General features: G+C 51.1%; 1 protein-coding gene across 3 annotated transcripts in view; it reads right to left on the reverse strand.

Moving 5' to 3' along the window:
• Nucleotides 1-26,978, reverse strand: part of CAPN5 (calpain 5) — a 53,553-nt gene extending 26,575 nt beyond the window's left edge. Inside the window, exons 1-3 of one of the 3 annotated variants that reach the window (XM_010576608.1) lie at nucleotides 25,798-25,865; nucleotides 24,938-25,127; nucleotides 8,578-8,754 (exon numbers count right to left, since the gene is read on the reverse strand). In XM_010576608.1, the coding sequence (XP_010574910.1) occupies nucleotides 8,578-8,739 (162 nt within the window). In that variant the 5' untranslated portion in view covers nucleotides 8,740-8,754; nucleotides 24,938-25,127; nucleotides 25,798-25,865. Of the gene's footprint in view, nucleotides 1-8,577; nucleotides 8,755-24,937; nucleotides 25,128-25,797; nucleotides 25,866-26,826 lie in introns of those variants that run through there. The other 2 variants (XM_010576609.1, XM_010576607.1) reach the window with 2 other exon arrangements.
• Nucleotides 26,979-27,629: the final 651 nt, after the last annotated feature.

The raw sequence follows: 27,629 nt of genomic DNA on the forward strand, positions 1-27,629 counted from the left end.
TGCTGCCAGTTTACCGAGAGACACAACAACGCAGGTACAGCAGCAGCAGCTCCAAGACGGGAACATGCACAAGCTCTCCCAGCAATAGGTAGGACAGGGTCACCACACAAACTCACTACATGGTTTATGTGGGCTGTAGACAAACTAAATATGTGTATGGTTAGACTTTTAGCCAGTTTCTCCAGTTATTAAGCACTCTGTTTACATTTTCCATCATTAATTCTTACATAACTCTATCAGTGGTATTTGTATCAGACCACAATCAAGCTTTAACCATCCAGGACCACTCTCCATTAAGCTGGTTTGTCCACCCTTTCCCTTCCTGGAGGGGAACTGGGAGGAACGCATCACTGAGTGGTGATTTCTTCCCAAAGATCCAGAAATATCAAAGATGTGGGATGCTTTGTTTCGTCTCTATGTGAATACACAGGTAACCCCTCCCAAGCTGCAGTCTCTTGCCTTGTTGGTCAACACAGCTCCGGCTGGCCCCAGCTATCACCCGAAGGGGACAGATGCTTCAGCTCGCCCTTGCTGACCTGATTTCTTCTTGTGAGATCTGAGCGAGACACCACCAGCTTCAAGGGGTGGAGAAGTGGTGCCAGCTTGTCCCTGCCCCACAGGGACTTGGAACAGCAGCTGAAGCACTGAGCTCCTTTAGGGCACCTGAGAAGCCATGGCCAAAAAGGGGGTGAAGACAGAGCATTTGGTAAACTCCTGTGAAAGCATCACCCTGGGGTGCTGCTTTTGGCTGCACTTTCGGTGACGAAGGATAGTCTAAAAGGGACCTGTTGGTGGGTTCTCATAGAGATGAGCATCCAGATGAGGATGTGAAGGGGTCACAGAGGTGCAGGCTTGGTCCTGGCGAGCTCAACTACCAAGTGCCTGTGCTCCAGGGCACTGCCAACACCTAAAGGCTTTGTCCTTTCTCAGGGATGCTTTTCATTCTCCTCCGCTTCTCCAAGCTCAAGACTGGCTTGTCCATAGAGGTGTCAGGGGCATAGCAGGGAGCTGAGCACCGGCTCCCTACAAGCGCACGTGGCAGCGAGACAGCATGCACGTTGGGGATGGATGGCCACGAACACGGGTAGGAAGGTCAAGCAGGACAGCACCATCCCAAGGAATTCATCCCCCCCATTGCACAGTGTTTCAGCACACACAAGTCTAAATGATTGCACTGGGCTAAGTGCCTTCACTTTGGACAAAATTTGCACCCTTCCCTGCACTGCACATTTCAGTCTGCCTCATAAACAGGTTTTTAATCTTTGCAGGGCTTTGGGGCAGTATTTGCGTAGTCTCTGTGTTAAATTATATATATCAGAGGAGAAACAGTGCCATTCCACTTAGTGTCAAACTGCATTGGGGTTTTATCTTAAAAAGGGAAGACTTGGAGAATTTAATGCTCCATACAAATAATTCAGATGGCGTCAGTTGTTTGGCAGCAAGGAAAGGACAAGCCCTTGCCCTGGGATGCTTACAAAGACAGATGCTAGCTGCATTTATTCATCCCCAGCCAACCCATCAATGCTTCTGGACTGGACAGGAGTCCAGGCTCTACTGAGCGAGGGAAGAAGGAAAGATGATGGAGAGACGGTTTGTACCTGTTTCTTTGCAGGTGTAGGTATCCCTCTGCCCTGACCACATATGCATTACAGGGGACTTTGCAAGGGCTTTGGCAAAAGGCACTTGTTCCAACAGGACCAAGCCTGACCTTAAGACAGGCATATCACCCCAAAATCCCAACCTCTCTGGGGGCTCAAAAATTAGAGCTCACAGGCATTGCAGCACCTCCCAGCTTGCACCAAGATTAAAAACGTGGGTTGATCCAGGGCATAACTAGCTCTGTACCTGCTCCGCAGGCTGAATGTGCCCCTCCGGCACTCCAGAGCCAAATCTGGGAGGATTTGCACCGTTCCCTCCCCTGGAGCTCAGAGGGAGGTGGATGCCCAGGGCTCCTTTCTGCGACAACCTCTGCTACCATTATGCTCTTCCCCATTACCAATACAATAATTTCTAGACACCGATGTGCAGTTGCACTAAGAAGCAGGCAATGAGTCTAATCCACTGATTTTACTGCTGCTTTTGCATTTAAGGCCGTGTCCTTCTGATGCCAAGGACAGAGCAGACTGGCTGGATAATTTCTTATCAAAGGCTGCAGTGAGCCATACTCACACTGGGCAGCTTGTCACTCCCTGTCCTCTTTGGGGGAAAGGGGGAGAGCGTGTTTGCCTGAGACCATGGGCCTGTGGCCCTGGGAGGATCTGGTGAGATCTGCTGGAATGCTGCCAGGGTCACCATCACATTTAATGGGAGGAGAGACATTTTAAAATGAGCATAAATAATAACAAAAATTCTCTTGTCCATCCTTGAGGAGAAGGGATGGGGGGAGCCTGTGAATGGCTTAAAAATGTAAGAACAAGGTCAATTCAGAGATTGCATTAAATGGTGACCAAATCCTTTCCTGGCAAGGAGCGACCAGACTGGCACTCAGCTCCAGGCTTTACTGAAAACGGCAGATAAATTAACAGGCGAGTGTCTCATAAATCCCTAAGCTGAGAAACGCAAAGGTCTGGAAGGACTCCGACTCCCGTGATGGATCACAGACAGATGACAGACTCTGCTCGGTGGAGATGAGCCTTCAGCCCATCCAGCAGCACAGAGGAGCCACAGCACCAATGCTAACCACGAGCATCCTTTGGGCAGGACCAAAACTGAGCGAGACAGGCCAAAAAGCTGCAAAAAGCTGAGCAAAGACATCCCTGGAGCGTGGGTGCCAGAGGTTAGTATTTCTGGCAGAGGATGGTCCAGGTGGGGCACCAGAAGGTTATTATTGCTCCCAATGACCATTACCATTTTAATTGCCTCCGAGCGCCTGCTTCAGGTAAGCTCTCAGAGCAAGGAACTGCAAGAACTTAACCTCTGTCTTCCCCATTATCTTCACCCTTGTGTTTTTGCCAGCTTCTCAGCCTGCGCTATACACTGGGGAAAAGACCTTTTAATGCAGAAACTTGAGGGCAGGCAAGTGCCGGTCCTGCTTTTAGTGAATTAGTTCATTGACTCCTTTCCCCTTCCAGGAAAACCCTGTGGGGATTGATTGTATAACCCTCATTCAGCAAGCGAAAGGAGCTAAGTGCTTAATAACACAAGGAAAAGGGGATCTGAAATATGTTCTCCCATCCTGCAACATCTCCTCATCCTCCAAACACAATAGGATTGAATTCAGGAGACAAAGGGTATAATGGACAAAACCTCCATGCACAAGTCAAGTTAGATATATGTCAGGCCAATAGGGAAGCAGCTACTGAAAAATGGTATTTTCTCAGTTTCTAAAACAAGATTCCTCTTGTCTGGCTGGAAAAAAAAACAGGGCTGTGAATGAGAGCATATCTCTGCAGTGCCACAGTAGGGCTGAAAATGCCATGGCCCTACTGCCCTAAGACCTCCCGCTTCCCGCAACCCTTCCCAAAACACCTGGCCTCTCTGTCTCCCCAAAAACTACTCCGCCTTTCCCCTCCAAATGACATTGCCTCTGCACCCAGATAAAATAATATTACCATTTAGCAAGAATTTGCCTTTGTGCTTTTTAATCGGTGACAAATTCCCTTGACAATTCCTGCAGAGATAACCCGGCGCTTGCGAGCAAACGCTGGAGAGAGAAAAATTACTGAGAAACAGGGTTGGAGGGCAAAACTCTTTCCCTGGAGATGGGAGGGTGTAGTCTTCATCCAAGAGAGTTTCTCTGGTGGTTGCAGCCAGCCAGGCTTGAACTCACAGTGCAGAGGTGCAGCTCAGGTTCAACCATCTCCGCACGTCACCTTGAGCCACCCAGCCACTGTGACAACAGCCTGCTCGGAAACCCTCGTGCTTTGTCACAGCCTCTCTCCTTCCACCACCTTTAGTGCATTGAGTTACCACCATGTCCCCTCCCAAGCATCTTTGAGATCTCCTGTCCCAACCACTCTGCATCTTAGGGAAGACCATGAGGTGCTTTTGCAAGGTCCTGCGACACACTGCTGTCGACAGGGAACCACTCCTGCCTCCCAGGAGTGGTTCACGTGGTTCAACATCACATCTGTGCACGGTGTAAGCTTCCCACCAGGCTTCATTTGCTTCCCACAAGATCACAGTGATGCCCAAATTTGTCCTGGCTACTGACCAGTCTCTGCAGCAGGTCAGCGTTTGGCGGACTGAACCTGAACCATGTGGCCCTCCTGGCTGCAGAGAGAAAGCAAGCCCTTGCTAAGGGGTATAACGACCCTAATTTAACCGTGTTCCAATCCTGTGGCATCACTGGAAGCAGCCCGTACCCAAGAAGAGAGTTTGGGACAGTGATGATTAGAAGGGATGACCTGTTTTCCCACAGGGTAGATGAGCTTCTTCCACCCTGGGCCATCACTGTTTTTTTCCCACAGGATCAACAGACACAGCCGGGCCCCCAGATCCCCCCCTTATTTCTGCCTCTCAGCCTGCATCTCATCCATCCCCTTCCCTTCTCCTCAGTACCACCCTTCCCCATTTACCTAGCTCCCAAAAGCCCAGACCAGTTCACCAATGCACAGACTAAAACTCCTGCTCCCGTGCTGCCCTGCCAGCATTCCTGTCTCAAACAGGGAGGGCGAAAACCAGAGCTTAAGGATCAGGCTAAGACCTTCTCTACGGGTGGTACTACTTGAATACAGAGATCTCCCTTGCCTTCATATGCTAGCAGGCAGAGTGCGAGGGAAAAGGAATTTCAAGCAAGGAACGAGGATTTGGGCTTAGCACAAAACGCTAGGTTTAATTTCTAATGCAATAGCCAAGTGCTGCTGCCAGAAAGAGCCGCTGATGCTGCCCTAGCCAGCTCCAAAATCTGCTTTGGCTCAGCAATGACCAGCCAGTCTCATTTGTAAGTGGATTCACTAAAACAAAGATCTTCGGGACCCCATTCCACGCTCAGGCTGATGCTACGGCTTCCCTCCCTCCGATACACTTGAGCAATTAGCTTTCTGGCTTGACCGCGCTGCATCACGAAGACTTCTGGCAAACAACCACCAAAGCCAAAGCCTGATTAGAGGGCTCAAACAGCTGCTCCCTCTGCAAAGATCTGGCATCCAGAGCAGGGCTCGAGGCCAGGGGAAAGCAGGGAGGAAGGGAGGAAGGGAGGGAGGGAGGACACCCCGCTGGAAAGAATAAGGTTGAGCCTGTTCCAGGAAATGCTGCAACGCCAGATGCAGGGGGAAGTTGAAGCAAACCAGCCTGACCTGGGAAGGGTTATTCATGGGCTGTTCCAGCAAAACCCTTCAGTCTTGTCTTTTCCCCCTTGCACAGAAAAACCTCAAGCAAGAGGGAGAGCACTGCAAAGGTTGCCCTTTTTTTTTTTTTTGCCAAAGCAACCTCAGGCTTTGGGAGCCCATGGAGGAGCAGAAAGGATGAGGGCAGGTTCTGGTGGGGAAGGGACAGATGCACGCACGAGAGATGAGCTGTTTAGATCTGTACTAGTGCCATGTAAATACATGGGAATGAGATCCTGCCTCGGCCAAACCTCATTCCCACCACCCCAGTGAGTTTACTACAGTGACTTTTCACATACCAGTGCTTTGCCTGAAAAAGTTAGCTCCTACGTATCACTTCTCTGCATAGACCAGAAGTGACAGCCTTTCTGAGAAAGCAAACAGTTGTTTTTAATTGCTTCCCCTCTCCACCCACTCTGCTCTCACAGCAAGGCTTGAGGCATGATGAGCTCTTGCATTTTATCATGCAGTTTCAGCTGAAACTCTCCAAAACAAACCATGGCTGTGGCCCTGAGAGATAACAGAGGTGTGTACACACCATCCCCTCCCTGCAGACAGCAGCCCCGGGGACTGGCAGACTCCATTTCTGGGTCAGGAAGTCCTCAAAACAGCACTTGCCAAAAGTTGGAAGTATCACTGGTTTTTTTTTCTAAACAAGAATAAAATGTGATTGCCTAAGGAAAGATTTGCTGGTTGTAATAGAAAGAGGACGCTGCAGGGACTTAGTGTGGCTTGATGACTGTACTGTGCAATTACCACACAAGCAGAGCAGTTGATTTGAACTTTGTGGACATTTTGGACCCTAGTGAATACGGCATTAAATTGGAGAAGCTGATGATGTTTCCCAGCTCTCTTGCAGACAGCAAAGTGGTGAGATATATATCAAGATCTCTAACACTCAGATGCACCACATTTGCTTTCTTGCAGAAGATGCTGGCACATTTTGCTGGGGTCTCTCCCTTAGAGAACTGGTACGAATTCAGGCAGAATTGGGTCCAGCAACTAAAAATGTCACTGTGCATTGGCTGGCTGGCACAAAGCAGGTTCTTCTCCCCTTGAAATTCAGTCACTTTCACCAAAATGGACAACTGAAAGGAAAGAACCTTGAGAAGCCCTTTAGATAAAGAGGCCTCTGGAAACTTCAGCAGTAACCAGGGCACATGTGAGCTCAAATTCTTATTTTATGGTGATTTGGTGATCAAGGCAGCTAGACCGGTCTGATCAGATGATCCTACCAGACAGTGGCATCAAGGAGACAGCTATTGCTCAGCACAGACTCCTGGTGACGCAATTGCTGGCAAAGTTCCCTTCACCTAGTGCAGAAGCAGCGAAAGAGGGACCATCTCCACCTCCAGTTAAGCACACAGGACCTTGCTTGCGTGTGGGACCCACCTCCAGCACCCACTCCCACTGCCAGCCCATGCCAGAAGGAGCCTCTGTTCAAACCGCAGAGCTGGCTGGTTGGAAAGAGCTTGAATTCACCCCATGCTTCAGCAGGGATGGGCTTGGACCTAGCTGAATATGTCACCACACAGGTGAAGACCAGGAGGTCCAGAAACCTTTCTTAGAAAGACCTCATGGTCTCTGGAGCAGGGCAGCAACAGGATGATGCCTTGCTGGCTGACCTCAGGTCTTCCTCAGCAAGAGTTGATGCTACATGCCTGAACACCAAGGACTGCGAGTGAGCTGAAAGCCAGAAAAGCAGATGGAGTAGAGGTGGGTCACTCATTCAGAAGAGGTCTCCCTGCTCCCTGAAAAGAAGCACCGACAAGTCTATGCATGATAAAGTCTGAATAACCAGAGTCATTTGTGACCCATGCAGCAAGCTCTGAGACACAGATGCTCAGCAGAAGACAAGCAAACTTTGCCCCTCTATAGCTGCATCCAACCCTCTGTCATTAGACGTGGGGCTGAATTAATGTGTGTCTCTGAATGCAAAACAGTGAGGCGGTGTCAAATACGTCCTTACCCTTTAATCCCAAAGAAAGTTGTTTAGAAAGCCTTGGGCATCACCTATATGTGGGACGTGCAAGGGGTTCTCATGTCCTCCACAATGAGCCCAAACCATGGTGAGCCCTGTCTTCAGAAGGCAGCTGTGCACAGAGCATCCTTCGACTCCAGCAGACAAGGGGAATAAGCTAAAATGCATGCACAGCCTTGCACAAACCCCACGTCCAGACAGAGCTGGCATGGAAAAGCCCAAGGCAGGGCAGAGGGAAGTCAGACCTCCTCCCACGAGGAGCATGGTGGGATAATGGGGGGCTCAGCCCCTCCTGCCACACAGAAAGAATCAGTTCAGCTCCATTCCTCCCTTCACACAAAGCCTTTTTGTCCACCCCCCCAGACTGCCCTCACTCAGACAGATGCAGCACTGTCTCGCGAAAGGCCAGCTGATTTTCTGGGCTGCTAGCAGGGTCAAGAAGGACAACGGCAGCTCAGGCGACCCTGCCACGCTGAAATGCCACTGAGCTGCGTACGAAAGAGCACAGGCTGGGCTCTTCCCCGCCGGCAAGGAAGGAGACCCAGGTGTGTTAGATGCTGTAATATTGCCTCTACTCAATTATCATTGCTCCCTGGGATGCCTTGTATTTCATGGCAGTCAGAGAAGCGGCCTCGTGGTCAAACCAAGCAGATGGCCACACCAGGGCATACAAATTCCCCAAGGCGTAGTGCCCTCAGGCCCTCATGCGCATCTTTTGGGCAGGCACGGAGGACAGCAGAAGGGGGACAGGCAGCACGGGGGACAGGCAATGTTCCCCCCAGTCTCTCACAACCTGCCTCCATGCTAGACACAGCAGCATGGAGGACACGCAGAGTGCTTTTTGCAGAGGACAGGCAGAGGACACCAGTTTTGCACAGGAGAGGAAGGACGGGTTAGACCACCTACCTCCCAAAGACCCCAAACCCACCTCACCTACCCAAATCTTATTGTCTTTTCCCTTTTCAAATGGACCACCGAGAGTATTCAGAGATAACACTCTGCCTTTCTGGACCCACCAGGCTTCACAAGAGCACCCAACACCAACCCGGCTGCAAACCACCTCTCTGGTTTATGCATGGGGAAACTGAGTCACAGACAAGTCTCCTTGGCTCTCGGGCCTCATGGGGGGCAGAACAGGGTGCAGTAGACCTCCCTGGCATCCCAGAGGTTCACGATGCCGAACCTGGGCAAATAAACCCTGCTGGCAAGAGGAGATGTCGGCTGGGGCTTAGCACCCTGGGTGAAGGATGTGCTGTGCATTTTCGGGGATGCCTGAGAGCAGAGACGGCGTAAAGCAGTGTCGAGGTACAAGGGGACAGGCTCACTTACTTTCGGCCGCTTCCACTGGATGCCCTGGATCCTTGACTTGTAGAAGAGCGAGTCGTCGTTGGCGGGGAAAAGCGGGTCCTCAAAGAGCTGCTTCCGCCGTTGACACTCCTTCTTCAGGGAGGCGTAGCGCTGGTTCTCGTATGGCTTCACCGAGGAAAACATCCTTCCCCGCCGGCCCTGGGAGGACAGGCAGAGTGGGAGTGAGATGGGGCAGGGTCTGGCCAGCGACACTCGATCCTCCACTGCAGCATCTGAGTGACCAAGACGTTGTGGCTGGAGATAACCACGCAGCCTCTGCCTTTCCCCAGATCTGGCTGCATCGCTAGACCCCACATTTATAGTCCAATGAAGCACCTCTGGCTCACTCCAGGAGGTATCAGCGTGCTCCATCACCAATTTAAACAGGCAGGGAAAATCCTGCACCCAAATGAGGAGGGACAGATGACTCCTCTAAGCCCTCTGCATGTACCTTGCTGATCCCCTGGACGCAGGACTCCCATTTAGCCCCCCAAGCTGGCCAAACGCCACCAAAACAGGCACCGTAGGAGATGATAACTGGTGTCCTGCCTCTTAGTGAATTTGTAACTCATTTGGGAAAAACACAGCCCTCGGAGGCAAAGGAGGAGAAGACTTTCCCTGCAAGACGGGTGTCCCCAGGTTTTATGGGGGTTGAGCCCTACGCAGAGCACCCCCACCATGCAGCCTCAAATCACAGCCATACATTTCATGATTTCATCAGAGACGCCAGTTTCTCAGTAGACTTTATCGGATCTCTTTTTAATTAAAAAAAGGCCTCCTGGCAGACCGCCATGTGTTTCTGGATTAATTATTCTGTCTTGACAAGCATCTAGCTTCCACGGCAGAGACGTGAATTTAGGAATCCAGAAGACAGCAGGAAACCGTTGCCCAAATGCCCCTCAAAGCTAGAGCAGCACCTCTCCATCACCACTCTATCACCCCTGTCATTTGGTCAGTGGGTGCCAACCCCTTTGCTCAGGTCCTCATCCCTCCGCCCCACAGGTCGAGTCACCTTGTCCCCACAGCAAGCACAAGGAGAGGGGGGTGCTCTACGTTGTTCCCCTCTACTAAATCACAGACCTCCTTCCCAAGCTCCTTCCCTAAAGTTTCTCTGTATTTATTTATAACAGCCATGTAGAACCCTTCTCTCTCCCCAAAATGGGATGTCCTTTTCAAAATGTTGACGATTAGTGACCCTAGTCTGAAAACACCTAGTCTGGTTTCCTAAAGAAATGGGGTTTTGTGTGCCACATAATCCCAGCTGTGGCCTCCAACACCATCCACAGTAAAATGAAAGGTGCCCCATCCTGCGGGCAGATGCATCCAGCAAGCTGACTTAACTCATTGCTCCCAGTGAGACATACAGAAACCATATGCTTACTGTGGTATCATCACATGTGGTGGGACAAGGAAATTGCAATAAAGGCTAACTGGAAGCAGGTAAACTGTAATCATCCAAAATCCCAGGGATTATATGATCACTTAGAGTCAGGCATCAATTTAGGAGCAGTGTCACATCCCTTGTTAATGAATTTCTAGGATTAGCTGCAGGAAAGTCAGTGTTTGAGAGCTAAACCAATGCCCATGCTGATCGGAGCAATCCTTTGAGAGCATCTCCCACCCAGCCAGCCTCCTCTCGTCTGGGAGAGACAAAAAAACTTCACTTCTGCAAAGCAGAAGAGCAAAGCATAGGTTTTAATTGATGGTATTTATCAGCCTGATTAGCAGCACAAGTGCTCATCACTCAGAGCTTAAGTGAACCCAAAATAATCCCCTTGTTGGCTGCTCCACAGGTCTCTGCCGCTGAGGATCAGTTGCTAAAGCACCTTGTGGGGTGCTTTCTGCCAGCCAGCCACCTTTCTCCAAACCACCTAGTGTGTCCCAGCCCCAAGCCCTGAGATGCAGCGACTGCAAATAACTGTGCAAAGGGGCAATTAGGCCTTTAATTAAACATGATCTGATCTGCAAGAAAGACACCACCCTGGGCAGACTGCATAGGATGGACTGGGGCAACAGGTAGATGCATCTCCCAGGAGGAGACCAGTGGGACTGGATGGCCAACAACCCACCTACCCCGATGTCTCTACTCCCATGTCCCTGATGTGGAGGAAGAACATAGCGATGATCCTCCAGGATTTTTGATTTGAGATTTTATAGTTTATAACACCTTAGCTTGCAGGCCAACAACAAGGAGAGCAGCTCTGCCTTCAGCGCCCTGCACGACCTGCTCTATTTAGAAACCAAGGCTAGGACTGTGCCTGTGTAGGGCCAGTTACAAAAGTATTAATTCACACAGGAGCCTCTGAAGTCAGCTCAGCAATGTGTTGAGGTGCTGTGGTATAAAGGGCTTATAGCAATGCTCACGGGATTTTCTCCTTGGCATCAGGACGTTCCCAGATGCTACAAAGAGGCCCAAGTGCATCACCTGCCCTCAGAAAAGCCTTAAAAATAAATAGCCTGATAGCAAAACCTGAATTATACACCAGATTTACTCCTTGTAGAAAAGCAGACAGCCTCACCGAGCAGTCAGGGAATGCAGCCAGTAGTCAAAACATGCATCCACCCTGCTAAGAGGGCCAGGGGATGAGCCAGCCTCCAGACCTCCAGCAAAGGAAAGGGGTGAAGACAGGGGAGATGCCCCCAGGGAGGTGGTGGGGATGAGCTCCTTTTGAGGGACAAGCAGGCAGGATTTTCGGAGGGATAGCACTCGCTGCTAGAGAGACCCAGGCAAAGCAGCAGTGCTGGGAAAGGATGGTTGGCAGCTGCCTTCTGCACGAATACGAAGGCTGAGAGAGAAGGATGCTGCTGTTAACCGAGATGCCAGATGAATTGCTTGGACTGGTGCATGAGCTGGGCTGACAGATTGGAAAGGACATTTCCACGGGAAGTTGTGCAGAAAGAACCAGTGAGATTTAGGAAGAGAGCCTGGAGAGGAGGGGAGGGAGGTCTGATGCCTTTCTAAAAGACACGCTCGAGTTAAGGCAGGAGTTATGGGTTTGACGCAGGAGATGCTGGACGCTGCTCAGCAGCCTGCCCTGGGGCCGAGGGCTGGCACTTGGCTGCTCATTCATAAAATTACTGCTCCTCCCCAGGCAGCTCTGCAACGACAGCCTGGAGCTGAGTTTTCCAATGACCCTTGCAACGCCGACTTCCACGAGACACCCTGGGCAACGTCCATCCCTATGAGAACAGGACTGCGGTCCTCTCGGCCAAGGAGCTCCAGCCATTTTGCCACCCAAATTTGCCTGGGGGAAAAGGGTCAGCTCCTCGTCCTGCTATCCCACCCCACAGTGACTGTCACCTCGACAGCCATCTGTCCTGGCTGCGGGGCTGCTCTCACACGAGAAGGTGGAGGTGGATTGGAGTTGCAAAGGAAATGCCAAGCAGAACGAGAAGGGATACTGTTCAGGATCATTTAAAAAAAAAAACTTGCAAAATAATTAAAAGGAAGGGGTGGAGGGAATCTTCTTAGGGCAGTGTTAAAATTCATTACTCTCTCTAATTTGCAGCATTTCACGCTTACCAGGCTGAACTTCCGATCTGTCACATTAAAATGCTCAAGGGCTGCCTAATTACTCTTTGCTTTCTTGCGCCAAGCTAGGATGCTCCAGGAGCACAAGAACTGGGCATTTTCGTGCCTGGTCCCTACACTCGCACATGTACATGTTTGTGTGTGAGCAGGGAGGGGTATCTGCACTCACAACTCTTAGCAGAGCTGACTTTTTGGAAACAGAGGTCTGAGCCCAACCTCAGTCCGGCCATGAAGGAGTTAAACAGGATGCTATTTTATTCAAGAAGGGAGCCAGATATATGACTCAGGGGTGTTGTGGACTCCCCCTTTTCACTTCCAGCATCCTCCCTTCCTTCCAGCACCTGCCAGCTGGTAACGATCAGGGCTCTGAGCACCGCAATGGGGAGAGGGACTGAAAGTTCTTGTGTTGGCCAGGACCAAATACTTGCGGAAAGGCTCTTCCTTCCCTCCCCCCAAAATGCTTCCTCTCCTTCCCTTCCAGCTCGGAGGCTCCTGTACCATGTCTAGCTGGCACGGGCTCACCACACTTGCGTTATCGCAAAGCTGCGCCCCAGCCAGGAGCGAAGGGCTCCTTGCTCGTAGATCCTACAGTCGTCTGCCTCCAGGTCAGACAAAACACTTTGTCCTTAGAGGACAGGACCTGCTGGCCAGGGTTCTCCAGCCCTGTTCTCACTGAACAGGAGATATCTTCAATAACACATTGCAAAGCCATAGAATCAGCCGAGGAGAAGACAAAGCAGGAACCAGGCATGTGGTTGCCCAATCCCCAACCAGGTGCAGCCTTATGGGTGCAACATACAACACTGCAGCCCAATAGCAGGGTGTTCAGAGCAGGCAGGCTCTTTCTAAAAATGTGATTTAAACCATTTTTTCCAGCCTCCTTGGGTGTTTCTATTGACAGACATGGGGTTGCCCTTCCACCTACCAACGCAAAAGTCCAGCTCAGCGGAGGAAACACTGCTGACACAAGGACGGCTTTATACACTTTTTCTCCAGGACCCAGGAAAGATGCAGTTGAACCGTGAATCACTCTCTACACAGAACACGAGATAAGCGCTCCACACCTCTTAGCCAACGTCTCTACGAACAAAAAAGCCTCAAGTCATGGGCTACAAAGTGACAGTCCCATTGAAAGGCCATCAGCACCACCAGCACAGGGTCCACAGCAGGTATGAGCTCCATTCCCAAAGCCCTTTCCCACTCCCAGCTGCGTATCGACCGTAGCTTTGTTTTGGACTTGAAGTGGCACCACCCAGGGCCAGCAGCACCGCATAGCATCCTGCATTACCAACATCTGCAAGGACTGGAAGGTGAAGCCACACTGATGAAAATTACAAAACAAGACATCAATTCTTCTCAAATTGCCTGTGGTTAACCAGGGGAGCTACCTCCTATGGGAAGTCATAGGTAGCTCATCTCCAGATGTTTCTGAGCAGAGTTGGATGTCTTTCCAGAGAAGCTGCTTTAGCCAAAATGCAAATTACTGAGCATTTACGGCAGTTACTTGCTGAAACAAAAAGAAGAGAGGAAGACTGTTCCTTTCTGGCCTTTATCTCTCCCCTTTATCCAGTAGTATCTCTGTTCTCATCTAAGAGCTAAAAACTCCACTGGGCTAAAGGTGAAACAAACACTTTTGTTCTTAATTATATTTCTATCAAGCTCTGATTTTTGTCAGTGATTTGCTGCAGCACAGCTGGGGTCTGAATCCAGACACCTGAACACAGCACCTTTCAGCCAGAGGGTTAATCTTCTGTGCGTGCATGTGGGGATAAGCCATCCCCCTTCAAAAACTCCGTGTAGACGGAGTGGATTTAGTCTCAAAAAAATCCTGATGAGTTAAGGGCTGTTTGTTCTGAGCAAGTAAACCCGCCACATCGATACGGCTTTTTGCAAGCACTTAAGTGTGGCAAATGCTCCCTGATGATACCTCCTCCTCTATGGAGTGGGAAAAAGCATCACTTTCCATCTGCAGGGATCCTGGTCCCTTCTGCAAAGCACTCTGAGACCTACAGAGGAAGGTGCTGTCTAACAGCTGGCTATTACTGCAAAAACCTCAAGAAAAAAGTAATCTTCCATTAAAAAGTGCATTTGCAGCACAGCCAGGGAAGGGGCCAGGGTCACTCGACCTAGCAGAAAACTACTGCAAGTGACTCTATCACCAAAGCGAGCCTGGCTGGCAATATCTGCAACAAAATCAACCGAAGGTCAGATGTCACATTTGGAGGCCGTTTCCAGCAACGCATGGTGATTTTTATCATGCTTGCTTTATTTCCTCTGGTTTTTTTTTTCTCCAGAACATCACTCCTTTGTTGCTTAACGGCAAGAAGACAGCACACGGAGAGACACAGCCAGCCAGCGGGTTTGCGGGGACGCACGGTGTTCGGAGATGTTTTTTCCTGGGAAGGCTGGGGTTAGTGGGAGGGTCTCTGCATCCTTGGATACCCCTCTCCTGCAGGAACCAGCTGGATATGATGGCCAGGAGCTCCCTTTTGCTTGGATAACTCACACTGGGGACGCCTTTGGCCCCGGGAGTTCCTCATTCCTTGCAGATATGAGTCACCGTTTGCAAACAGAGTCGATGTCGGAGCTGCAGGAAGAAAGGGCAGCCCTGTACCGTAAACACCCTAATAACTCTGCGTTGGTGGCAAGCTTTGTCTGGCAAGAGCGCTGCACACAAAAGGCGTTTGTGGCATCAGCCAGACTGGTCCTTCTGTTCAGCTCAGACATTAAAGTCAGATGGGACCAGGACATATGTCTGAAGGCATCCTGGCACAGGCAGCAGTAACAAGCTCAAAGCAAAGCTGGTGGCAGCATCTCCCACCAGACTGGCAAATGCAGGAGGCTGGAGAGACGAAGGACTAGCAGGGACAGGGGTGGAAGAACAGCAAAAGGAGATGGCAGAAGGACAGACCCAAAAGCAGTGGGAAGAAGGTGGCTATAACTTGCCACCAGGCAGCCAGCCTTGGCCAAGGGAAGAAGAGAGGAGCTGAAGATATTCACCACTCTGGGTCCAGCTCATCCCAACCCACTCATGGTTTCAGGAGAACAGAGAAACTCAGTTTTGAGTACCCCTCAACTCGTCCCCAAGTGTTATTTAAGCCCAGAGCCAGCCTTACCGTGGCAGACACGCGTTACATTAGGTTTGTTCCCCAGGCCACAGCAAGGTTAAAAACCCTTGTAGATCAGCAAAAGTTCCAGGACAAGCACCGAAAGATGAATTAATGGGCTTTGCCAATGCCCAGCCCCTGGAGACAGTCACCGCTTCACCAACCCTCCACACCCCAGCACCCTGACCGTGACCCTGGTTAATAATTGCAAGGAGCAGCCCAGAGCACCAGCAACAACAAAGGAGCAAAACAACTCACTCAGGAGCCCTGGGGCTTCCCAACAAAACCTTGCTGACAGCAGGAACCTTCTCCAGGGCTCCCCCAGGTTTATATATGGCAGCCCGAACTGGGATGGAATAGCACAAGGACGTGGGGCTGGTATCATTTAGCAATGTCGATGTTCAAACATGGCATGGCTCACACAGAGCAGGTTTTCAGGCATCAGAGAAATACAGCCTAGGAAGGGTAGAGTTGCACGTGCAGAATCGAGACATCTCCATCTGTGGTTGTCCAGCCACATGGGCCTTCCTTATCCCAAGAGGGCTGTCACCCCACACGCACATCGCCTTGAACACAGACCACCTACCCCACGAGGTAACAGGAGCGCTGTGCCCTCCTCAGCATCCATTTTGATCACTTTTTGTATTTAAAAAAAAAAAAAAAAAAAGCTATCTTTGCAGGAGTGGACTGAACATGTATTTCTATTATTTATTCAGGGCTTCTAATTGAACGTCTGGACCGGCTTCTTTTAAATCCGGTCACACTGACTCCACTGGAAGCCTTGCACCACATCAATACACTCGTGCTGGTTTTCTTGCCAGCTGGGCAACAACATTATGGTCTAAAGACAGACCTGTACCTCTGTGAGTGGCTAGAGGGAAGGACAGAAGAGTCACAGGGCATTGCTTGAGATAGCCTAGAGAGCCTTTTTCTTGGGCATTACAGGCCACAGAGATGCTTCGTTAAGAGGTTTGGGTAACTGGCAAATTCATTCAGAAAACTCATCATTAGCACAGATAAAATGCAGCACATCTGCATGCAAATGCTCTGCCTTCAATAGCTTCTGCAGCCTCTCAGATAATTAAAGCAATTGAACTTCAAAAGATGCAGAGAACTGTGCTCAAGGAGCAGAAGAGATAACGGGGCTGCAGCTACTCTGTAGGAGACTGAATGGAGGCAGCTGGATCCTACAGGATCATCCCTCCCAGACTAGCTGAGCTGCTTGTCCCTCCGGCTGATCCAAAGCATCCCTCCTGCAGCTTCAGCCCAGACCCCATCATAACACCGACGCCGTCCCCAGGGCTACAGGTTTCTTCTCTCTCCCTCACCTCCACCCCTTGTTGCAGGCAGAGACCAAAACTCTGTCCCCTTGGAGGCCTGGAGGTACAACCAAGTCCTTCAGGTCTCCTCCCAAGAGACTCCTGGCCATACCAGAAACGCGTCCCTTGTCCTGCTCCAGTTCAAACCGAGTGGGATCCAAACATCACCTGCAATTTCAGCCAACGAGGGCTCCCCACCGCCTCTGACGATGGGCTCCGCACCCCAGGCTTTGCCCCAAGCCTACAGCTCCTGGCTCCGAGTCAGGACTCAAACCTCTGCCAAGACAACATCTCCCAGGTTTGGCTAATAAACAGTTCTAGTATTTTCTCTTTGCCTGACCTAGACCGGAATAAAAGCACTGAGGCACTCTGCTCCTTGCCCTCCTCCAGCTTGGGTCCTCCACTTACAGTTTTCCACTTTGATAGACTCTTAAACCTCTTGCCAGACCTTTCCTGAGCCCCACGTCTTATAAATCCCATAGCCACAACACTAAATATCCAGACCACACCTGAGTACCGTCTGACTTCAGAAGGGCATTCCCCTTGCCTGCAAAACCTTCAGGCTGGGCCAGCAAGATCTGCCAGTTTTTGATTTTACCTCCTTTTCCCTCCATCTTTAAAGAGTTTTTCTTTCTGTGACTCTTCTAAAACATCACGAGTACAAAAGTCGTATTTAAAGGCTTGTAGCAACTCAAGCTGCTAGTGCTTTTGAAGAGGGAAGCCTCTCTCAGGTAGATTGGACCGCTTCAAATTTGTGAGATTTATTAGAAATCTTTGTTACTGGATCCATCTGGCTCTTGCAAGCTGAAAGGTCTGAACCTAAGTTCCCGCAGTCTCAGTTTGAGCTCTCCAAGTTGTGTTTCTGCCTTGGATGCTGCAACTCTCCCAACCTCCCAGGCGACTTTTCCCCCCTTATTCCTTCATTTCAGCAGCGCTGCTCTTCTTTAATATAGAGGCAAGAGATTGCCATACTGCTCTCGGAGCGGAAAGGCTGCAGCCTTTTACCAGGCAGGGACTAGACACCAGCTTTCCTCCCCCCAGGAGACGGATACAGGTCACGATGCTGAGCACCACAGGTTACCTCCATTCGACCTCATGTTCCTATCGAGCATCTCCCCTGCCAAGTAGCAGAAGGTTGCATGGATACCTCCTGTTGTTGCAAATATTTTGATAAAGAAATTAAAATCTAATTATATAAAAGAGTTAGGTTTGATTAAGAAGTAGAAAATTGTGAAGCATAGGTATGGGAGTGTTAAGTTTGAAATGTAGTCATAGGAACTTAGGAACTTTAGAAAATGTACTATGTGTAACTATAAGAATTCAAGTATTGTCTGAAATCAGTTAACCACAGAAACTTTGACAAAGGTTTGTTGGTTTGTAGTGTTTTGTTTTAGGAAACTAAGGAAACCGTTATGGACACCAGCTTGCTGCTTGGAAACCCCCTCACCCTTCCCACCTCGATCTAATTATCGAGGATTCCAATCAGTAGAGTTAAGTGAGATTAACCAATGATTGTTTTAGTATAAGAATATTGATAAGGTGGTGTGACTGAGGGCCAATCACTAGAGACGGTAAATTCAAGAATTAACAATCAATGTACTTTTATGTAAATCTAATACATGATGGTGAAAATCGTACTGCGCAGAATCACATAAGAGAGGTCAACTATCGGACAAAGTGAGGAAGACTATGGAAGACCACCAGAGGGCTTCTGGAGACCACCAGAGACTTCACCACCCCTGCGTAAAGGGACATTTACATATGCTAATGATTTATCGGACAGTTGATGATTATGTATGACATTTCCTAGAAATTTAGTGAATATGTATAACAGGTGTGTATTTAACCTGCATGATTAAACCAGACGGGTGCACACACTAGGTGGAGTGATCCCCTGTGTGCCCAGTGCTGCAATAAAGAAGTGCCTGCTTCTTAACTTCTCATTGCTGTTAAGGAGTTTTATTCTGGATTTCGGCAACACTGTGGGCCACATCTGGTCCATGACCTCCAGCCGGGTGATCAAAGCCAACCAGCACCACAAGAGCTGCTGCTACGCACCACGGCTGACATGCAACGCAGCCTTGCAAGGTTTGCTGGCGTAGGGAGGGATTGTCTCCTACTGCGGAGATCCTTCCAGCTCTTTGTGCCTAGCAGAAATACTCAGGGAGGGACTGAGCCATTTTACAAGGGACAGTGACCTCCAGAAAGTGCAGGAGGTCACCGTGCACCAAGACAACATGACCTTTGGTAGGGGATCACGCTCCAGTGCGGCACCCACCTTTGTTTGCTTTGCTTCCTAGCACTTCTCTAAAAGGATCAGCCATCAGGATGTGATGCATCCCCATGTCAACCTGCTCCATGCAATCCAGAGGGCAAGGTAGGACCTCTGCACCCATGGGGCTCCACGTGGTCCTCTGGGGTCCTTCCTGTGGTAACCCAGAAGAAGACCCTGCCCTTTGCTAGCCCTTCCTTAACTGTGTCCTCAGGCAGGCTCCCCGGGTCAAACTAACCCATCGCCAAGCCACAAGCACAAACAGTGAGACCAAAACCCTGCTCCTCATGCTGCAAGTCCAACCTACCTCATTTCTTGGGGGCAAAATCTAAAATTCCTTCTCCTCTGAGAGCATCCAGTGCCCTGGGCCACTCACCCTCCTAGGGCTGCCCCGAAGGGACATCCCCCTGAGGCTGGGATTACAGGCAGCAGCATCAGGAGAGACCTTACACAGACAGGATAAAAAGCAATTGTCCACCCAGGTCAAAAGATTTCTTCCAGATGAGGTTTTCTCCTCTTCTGAGGACCTCTTGCTTTGCTGCAGCCCAGCACGACTAGTCCTTGCTCCTGCTGCCACGGCCAGCTCTTACCCCAGGAAAAATGCCTGTCACCGCTCTGATGTCTGTCTGGAAACTCTTCCCGAAGCCGGAGCGGGCACCGGCTTCTCTGCAGGAGGTGGCTCAGGGCATGTTATTACCACACGGTTAACAGCAAGCAGGGGAGCATGGGTCAAGCACAGGGCTCTGGGACGGGGATTAAGCCTCTGCCTCCTCTCCCAGCAGGGATCCTGCTGGAAGTCCTTGCTCCTTATCTCTTTAGATATGCTGCAGCAGCCTTGAGCTGGAGCAGCGAGTCACAGGGTACGTACAAGACGTACCCCATGACATGGGGAAGAATTTCACTTCCCCACACGGGACAGAAACCTGCTGCAGTCCCGGCCGCAGCCCCGTGTTTGACGCAATAAATCACTGCTGTCCTGCTCCCGCATGAAGACCTGCCGAGCAGCCAAATGCAAGATTTGCCGGGCGAGCAGCCAATGGACACCATCTCCATCCAACGCCCACGCAGCAGCGGGTGGCCTGGCTCCTTGCAAAAACAGAGTTTGCAGCTGCATCTTTTACCAAAGCAAGACTTCCCTTTGCTTGGCAGAGAAATCGCCTCCCTTAATCCTCTCGGAGCAATCTTTACATTATTTACACATGCTCAGACAACTGGTAGGACCAGCTCTGCAAGTATTTCAGAGCAGCAAGTGTGCAAATACTTTGTAGGAAGCTCTTGCTTACCAGGGTGTGGCTTGTAAAAAAAAAAAACAAACCAACCCCAAACTCTGAGCAACAAACAGGCGTGCTTCCTTTTTATTTATAAGGGGACTGGACCCAATGGTGGAACAACTCAGGATGGGCTAGGAAGGGATGGAGTCAACCAGAGCCATCTGCATCCTGCACCAGTGAGCCAGGGAACCTCAAACAAGTAGAAGTGCAATATAAGCTTGGACGGAGGGTGCTCACTGCAAGGGAGGGATGTGCTTTCTCACCTGGGGAATTCACTGTATGAATTATCTGGAGATATAACAAAAAAACCCAGCAACAACAACAACAAAAAACACAGCTGGGGAAAAGCATCTTGGTTTAATGGAAGGCGAGGCAGGAGCAGAGCTGGAATCTTGCCCTTTTTACCCAGCAATCAGATAGACCTGCTGCCTGTCGTGTTGTAACTCCATAGAAACCTGTCCCTTTCCCTGATGCTAAAAGCGTAGCTAAAAGCGTAGCCCTGCCCTGGGCTGCTGCAGCCTTGTTTAATTAGTTATGGCCAGATTACAGGATAAAACTTGAAGGAATAAACCAGGGCTGCAGCCTCCCTCATCTGAGGATAAGCTGCAGCCAGCCAAGGACACAATTTGCCCCATAAACTGAGGAGGTCCCTGCACGGCAGGGAGAAGAAAACTTCTATGTATCATTTCAGAGCTCCCCATTAAGGTTTTCCAGCCTCCCAGCATTAAGGTGGTTGGGATGCGTTACAGTCCCCTCTAGCCTTAACCTACATTCACGACTGATTGAAATCGCAGGACACAAGGCAGCAGAGATGATGCTCGGATGAACACTGGGAGGACTAAAACTGGTTGGTTTTGCACAAGGGCAAACGAAGGGGTAGGGAGTGCTTTTCTGTGCCAAAAGAGTGTTTTAAGGTAAAATGCGTCAAAATGTTATTGAATTGGGACATACCCCCTACAGCATGTGAAAGCTGCCTACGGGATGCACGAGCAGGCGGGGGGTGAGGAGCTCGGTCCAGCCGGGGTGAGGAGCTCGGTCCTGGCCCCTCTGAAGGGCTGGATCAGGCCCAAAAGAGATGGTTCTCTGACCTACATGCTGCAAAACCCACAGGCTCCCAGCACGGCTTTGCAGGGCTATCATCTGTCACGTCTCCAGCACAGGAGGATCCCCAAAGCATGAAGATCTGCAATATTGGCTGAAAACTAATGCATCATGCAGAAAGGCACAAGCTTTTGAAGCCTCCCCCGTCCCAGAGCGCAGAGCAGAAAGGAATTTTTCCCAGAGGGGTTGAAAAATTCAGTGGCAACCATTCCTGTTTCCACCATGACCTCAAGAAGTTACCCTTCTATTGAGGCACCAGAATGGGGTCTCTCCTACAGTGTAAGCCAATTTAGCAGGAATAACCCATGGATGAAAAGGCTCCACGGTGCGAAGGGGAGAGCAAGGACCGGGGGAAGGGTTAATGTTGCAGACAGACAGATGCTCGACTGGGGAAAAAAAACCAGCCCCCATGAAGCCAATGGGGCTGTGTCCATTTTCTGCAGTACCCAGAGCCTGGCCTTTTCTCCCTGGGTAATCAGCTGGAAGTGAGCAGAGCTGGAGTAATCACTGCACCTCATTCCCCATCCCCGACACTGCCCGCAGGGCCAGGAGATGGAGGAGCACTGCCTGGCCAGAAACGGGTCAACACAAGACTGTTGTTGAGCCTTTGTGCTCCACGAGCAGCTCAGAAGAGAGGGTGAAAGCTCAGGCATGAAGATATCAGCAAATAAATGGGACCCGACCGTGCCCCACGACACCACAGCATGAGCAAAGGACGACGGACTCCTCTCTATGGGCTGAAACCCTCCCACAGGTATGGAAGAGGTTTCACCTCTGGACGTCTGCAGAGAAAGGAGTTGGCACCTCTAGAGAGTAGTGAGGAGGAGGAGGAGGGAAGAGTGCCTGATCCCAGCCTTCAAGGCACAGCTGCATCCTTCTCATTCTCCACATATTAACCTGCTGCTGCCCTGCTTGGAATAAGCGTTAGGAGAGGGGTCTTGGCACTTCTGGACCTGCCAAAAATATCTGGTAATGAATGCACAAGCGTGAGCGGATTTAGAGGATGCACCCGTTCTTAGTATCATCATACCCCAGCACAAACGCTGTCTAAATCTGCTCTTGGGATCAGATCCAAAGCCTTCTTAAGGCATCGAGGCTTTGTTATTAATCTGTGCAGCAACCAGCAAAGGGAGAGCTGGATTTTTTTTTTAATTTTTTTTTTCTGAGGCATAATCAAATACAAAAAATTATCTCGGTGACATGGCTGGGCTTCATCTGCTTCATGCCCGGTCTGGTCCTGCATCAGGCAGATGGTGAGACCCATTCGGCTAACACAGCCCTTCCCAAAGGAGATACCAGGACAGGGTGTCTGGACCAGAAAGTCCCAGCCTCCTACCTTGACAAACCCCAAACCCTCTTTATACCACAGTCAAGCGCCTTAGAAGAGAGGTGATGTGCCCTAATTCCCATTCTCCTACCCTCCTCCGATGGGGTGCAGTTGCAGAGCCTCTAGATAAGCCTCCCAAGCTAAACTGAATGAATTCACACCCATTTGTTCCCCCACCAACACTGTCCTCCAGTTTAAATAGCTCTTCTGCCTCCCTGGTGTTCACCCCTTGGATGTATTTATAGGCAGCAAGCACATCCCCTCTCTGCCTTTGTTTCGCCGGGCTTTTATAGCCTTGTATAATAGCTCTCCATCCCTCTGATCAGCCTCAGAGCCCTGTTTCCCTGCACCTGCTCCAGGCTGAGTTAATCCCTCTCAAGCACCAGATCTCAGAGCCCGGTCCTTCCACATTAACTCTTCCATACCCTTGTCCCACCAACACCCTTTGCCTGGTTCCCCTCGCTTTTTTGCAACCTTCCCGGAGGCACCCGGAGCCCAAAACAGCCCTGAGCCCCCAGTCTCGTCTGTCCCAATGTGATTCAACCTCCAAACATAACACAAAGCCCAGCCATACAGCACCTCACTGTATGGCCTGATATATGTCCTAGGGGACATCCCCACACCCTGCAGCTCATCCTCCAGGTCAGCCAGTTCCCTCCGGCTGAGCATCTCACCTACCCCATACGGACGGTGCCTCTCAGCTTGGTTTTGCAGGCAAATCTTGGCAGGAAAAATGAGAATGAGCTCTGATCTTCCCTTAAAGGCTTTAAGCAGGTCTAAGCTCTCCTGTGTGGGGTTAATCTGTCCAGCAGCGCCCTTTGCCAGTTCCCCTAGGCCCTGGCAGAAGTCTTCTCCACTGACACACTCCCACATGCACTAAGTGTGTAAAGCTCCATCAAGTCCAGAAAAAGGAGACCTGCAGCATCTCCTTTGCCTAAAAAATGAAAGCAAAGCTACAGCACAGCCCTGGGTTTCCACCTTCCTCCACCCCGGGGGCTTGAGGATGCCCACGGTATTTCTCCATGGGCATCCACTGCCAGCTGAAAGAGCTCCCTTGAACAGACGACGCTGAGGGGGAGACAGCAGCTGAGCAGGGGTTTTGCTGAGCTCGTGGCCATGTCAAACCCCCACCTAAGTCATTTCTTACCACAACAGGCAAGGACGGGGGGATGCTAGCAGAGAGCAGGGTTGGACTTGACTCTGCCATGAACTTCCCGAGTGCCTTGGTCATGTCACTTTGCCCCTTTTTTATGTCACCGCTTTGCAGACAGGATTATTGCTTCTGCATGTCACATGGGGTGTCCCTAGGACATGACAAAGGGGCTTGATTTCTACTACGAGCAGGGCCCGCTACAGCAAGCTCCACTGCCTTCCTCAAAACTTGCTTTTCCTTTCGCTGATGCCTTGATCCTCAACTCTGCTGCCAACAAGAAAGTTTTTTCCCAACCAATTCTGGCGCATGACTCCTGGCAAGCGCCAGACACTGAGCAAGCCAGCCCTCGCACACGCAGCAACATTTGTACACAGGCACCCGTTGCAGGGGGGATTTAGACCTCGCGTCCAGCTGCCAAGGGAGGAGGGTCTCTCAAAGAGCATCCATCCGTCAGTCCCTCTTGGGTTTTACAACCCTGCTGCCTGGCTCATGGGCTGAAGCTGAGACCCAGGCGATTCACGTTAAAGAATTACTTAAATAAGTAGGAGACAGCCAGATGTTCCCGGAAAGGGCAGGGGGAAAAAGATTGAACCAGGACAGATGTGCCTGTAGCAAGATGTTGCACCGAGCAGGAGCTAAGCGGTGAGCGCCCGGAGCCAGCACTGCTCCTCCATCCATGCCTGGCTCTGCTGCTTTTCCCCCTCCCCGGTTCTTGCAGCCCCAAGGATGCTCCCAACAGGTACCTACTCTCACCTGCATCCGTAAGCTTGTCCCTCCTCAATTCACCACCACCCCGAGCAGCACGGCCAGCCAGGCTCTCTGCATCTGCCTTGGGCTACCCACCACCCACGTGCAGAGCGTGGGGTGGGAGATGCAGGGACCCTGTGCTGCCCTTACCCCAGTATAACACCAGTTCAGTGCAACTGGACACCAGGCTGAGCCTGGGAGGGGGAGCCGAGCCCCCTAAGATGTGAGAGTGGACAGAGATGAAAGGTGCCCTGGGGAAAGTCTGCAGCACGGTCCTTGCTGGATGCAGCAAGAAAAGCAGCTGAGGATTTAAGAGCATCCTCCGCTACCCGCTGTGCTCGCTGCCCTGCTTTCATCCCCGTTTGCCACATCTGCCCGTGCTCCCTACCAAGCTCACAGCTAATACAACACCCAGGCAGAAAGGTAATGGTAATTGGTAATAAATAATTGGTAATAAATCCAAGCATCACACACGGGTGGATCTGCAGAGCCGGGCGAGCAGCCTGGGCTCACCTGGCAGCTACCGGAGCGGGAGGCGAGGGACAGAGAGGACCAGAGCCACTTCTGATGGGACACCCTCCACTTGAAAGCACCAGGCTGGTTTCTCAGGTCCAAAATAACATTTTTTCAGGGCAGGCAGAAAGGGAGAAAGGAATGGTGCCTCCCACCCCCAGGATACGGAAAATCCAGATTCATATCTCTGCTTGGAAACTCAAAAAGACATCAATCTCCTGCACCCCAGCAGCAGCCTGGCCTGCCCTGGGAGCAGGAGCTCTCTCTCGCCTTAACTTTCCGTGCAACTTACTAAAAGCCCTTGGGTTTGTCCCAAAAAAATGGAACAAAGAACAATACTAGAAACCTCAGGATTTTTTTCCCGGCGCAGAAACCCTGCTCTCCAGCCAGCGCCGAGGCCTCGCTGCTGAAAGTTTCTGTCCAGCTTGTCTCCGCCAGCAGAAACGAGCCAGACTGGGAGCAGCTGTGGGGTTTTAACCATCCGGGGTGCAATTTCCAGCTGCACCAGCCCCAAGCACCCTGAGTTCCAGCATCCCCCCAAAAAACTAGACCTCGCACCAGCGCTCGCTGAAGGCAAAAAGCAGCAACCTGCTCCCACACAAGGCAGCGCAGGGGAGGAGGCGGGTACCTGCTTTGGGGTGGTTTTTTTTTACGCCCCCCCCCAAAAAAAAAAAAAAAAAAAAAAAAAAGAACAACCCTTACACCCGCACACCCCCAGCAGTGCCAAAGCCACAGGTACCCTGAGCATCCCCCCCCTCCCGAGAAGCCTGGACCCCGGGATAAGGAGCGGAGCTCCCCGAAAAAAAAAGGAAGGAAAAAGCCCCCCCCGCACCCTTCCCCGGGGCTGGGGCTCGCCTTACCTGCCCGTTATGGGTGTTTTTTGGTTTTTTTCCCCGATGCCGGTGGCCGGTCCCCGGCGCTGCCCGCTGCAGCCCCTTCGCTTTCCCCAAGCACCGCCCCGACGGGGCGGGCAGCGGCCGGGGCCGCGCCTGCGCTGGGACCGCGCCGGGAACTGGGAACAACCGGGACGGGAACTGGGAACCGCGGCTCACCCCCTTCCCGGCAACTGGAATGCGTGGTTGGGAACAGGGATGGGCACCGGTGGGCAGTGGGAAATGGGAGAGGGAGGGGGGGTGGCGCCGGTTCGCGACTGGGGAGCGGACTGGGGAAGTGGGGAGCCCAACTGGGAATAGGGATCTGGGTCCAGTGTTGCCCAGGCGCCGAGAGACTGGGATCAATGGGAACGGGGGCTGGCAGCACCCAGATGGGGAACTGGGAACTGGGACCAGCACCCGGATTGCCTGGGCACCAGCACCAGCCACTGGGACCTCCCAGGCACTGGCACTTGGACCAGCATTACCCTGGCACTGGATACTGGGACAAGGTCCCACCAGCTCTGCCCAGAACCTCACACCGGGGCTGGGAACTGGGCAAACTGGAGCAACCACGCACCAACACCAGCTGGGCACTGCACAGCAGGGCCACCCAGGCACCAGGCAGCTGGGGTGCGTTAGGCTATCACCCACGGAGGGTGCAGGGGAGGGTCATCAGGGGTTGCAGGATTTGGGTGCGAAGGGGACATCCCCCAGTCAGGAATGGCGTGGGGCAGGATCAGTGGGGTTGAAGGAGACGTGTTTTCCAGCCCACGACCAAAGTTATTCCCCTTTTCTGTTTTGCAAGAGGGAAACTGAGGCACTGGGGAGCGGGGGGTCAAAGGCTGGGCAGGCGCTTGGCCCCCCCCCACATCCACAGAGGTGGACACGCAACGGGTGTCACGGGGCTGGCAATGGGGCCGAGGTGGCCAGACCAGCTGTGCCCCCCATGGTGGCAAACATACATTCCCAGCCCACAAATATACATCCAAGAGGGGAAAAATAGACATGACCTACCTAAAAATGCATCCCCCGCAGCAGGAAGGAGCCGGTGGGGTTTTACGGACCCTGTGTCATGGGCAGCTCTGATCTGATGCTCTGACTTGACACACAAGCTTTAACGTCAGTATTCAGGGTTTTTTGTAAATTAGGCCAAAAAGAGATGGCAAGGGAAGAACAATTAAAGAAAATGGTTGTAAATGATGGGAATAAACTTCTCACATTCAAAATTACGGGTGATGATCAGACTCTTTTAGACAACAAAAAAAACAGGCTAGGGGTTAGCTGCTGCCTTGCCAGCGACAGAGTGAACGCTTAAGGACATCTGCTTGCCACATCTGCAGTAATGCAGTGAAATTTCGGTGACAAAATTAGAAAGGAGGCCGTGCCTGGAGCAGCATTGGCGTGGCGTGAGCTCCCGGTCCCACCGAGGTGTCACCTGCAGCTGTGTTTGGGTGATTCACCTCCTCTGGGGTCAGCCATTTCCTCAAGTTTCTTATTATCTGAAACCCTTCTGGACTTTTCATATCAAGGTTCTTGTTATTTTCCTGTTAATTTTATGATAATTTCATTACTTATTCAATTCATGCAATATTTGTGCTACAATTTTTTTAATTCATTTATTGGTTGAAGGAATAGGAAAGCCAAAAATCTGTAGTTCTACGAATGCTTTCTTTGGCAGCAAAAGCCATTTTCTAATGTTTCCCTTCTCTTTGCTTGTTTTCCCCTCTCCCCCATGGATCTGCTGTGATCTGGCTGTGCTCAAAACCAGGTCAGTGCAAGGGTCCAATTTCACACACCCCTTTTCTTTCCCCTCATCA

Source organism: Haliaeetus leucocephalus, unplaced genomic scaffold (assembly GCF_000737465.1).
Source record: "Haliaeetus leucocephalus isolate CR32 unplaced genomic scaffold, Haliaeetus_leucocephalus-4.0 Scaffold536, whole genome shotgun sequence".
Taxonomy (NCBI): domain Eukaryota; kingdom Metazoa; phylum Chordata; class Aves; order Accipitriformes; family Accipitridae; genus Haliaeetus; species Haliaeetus leucocephalus.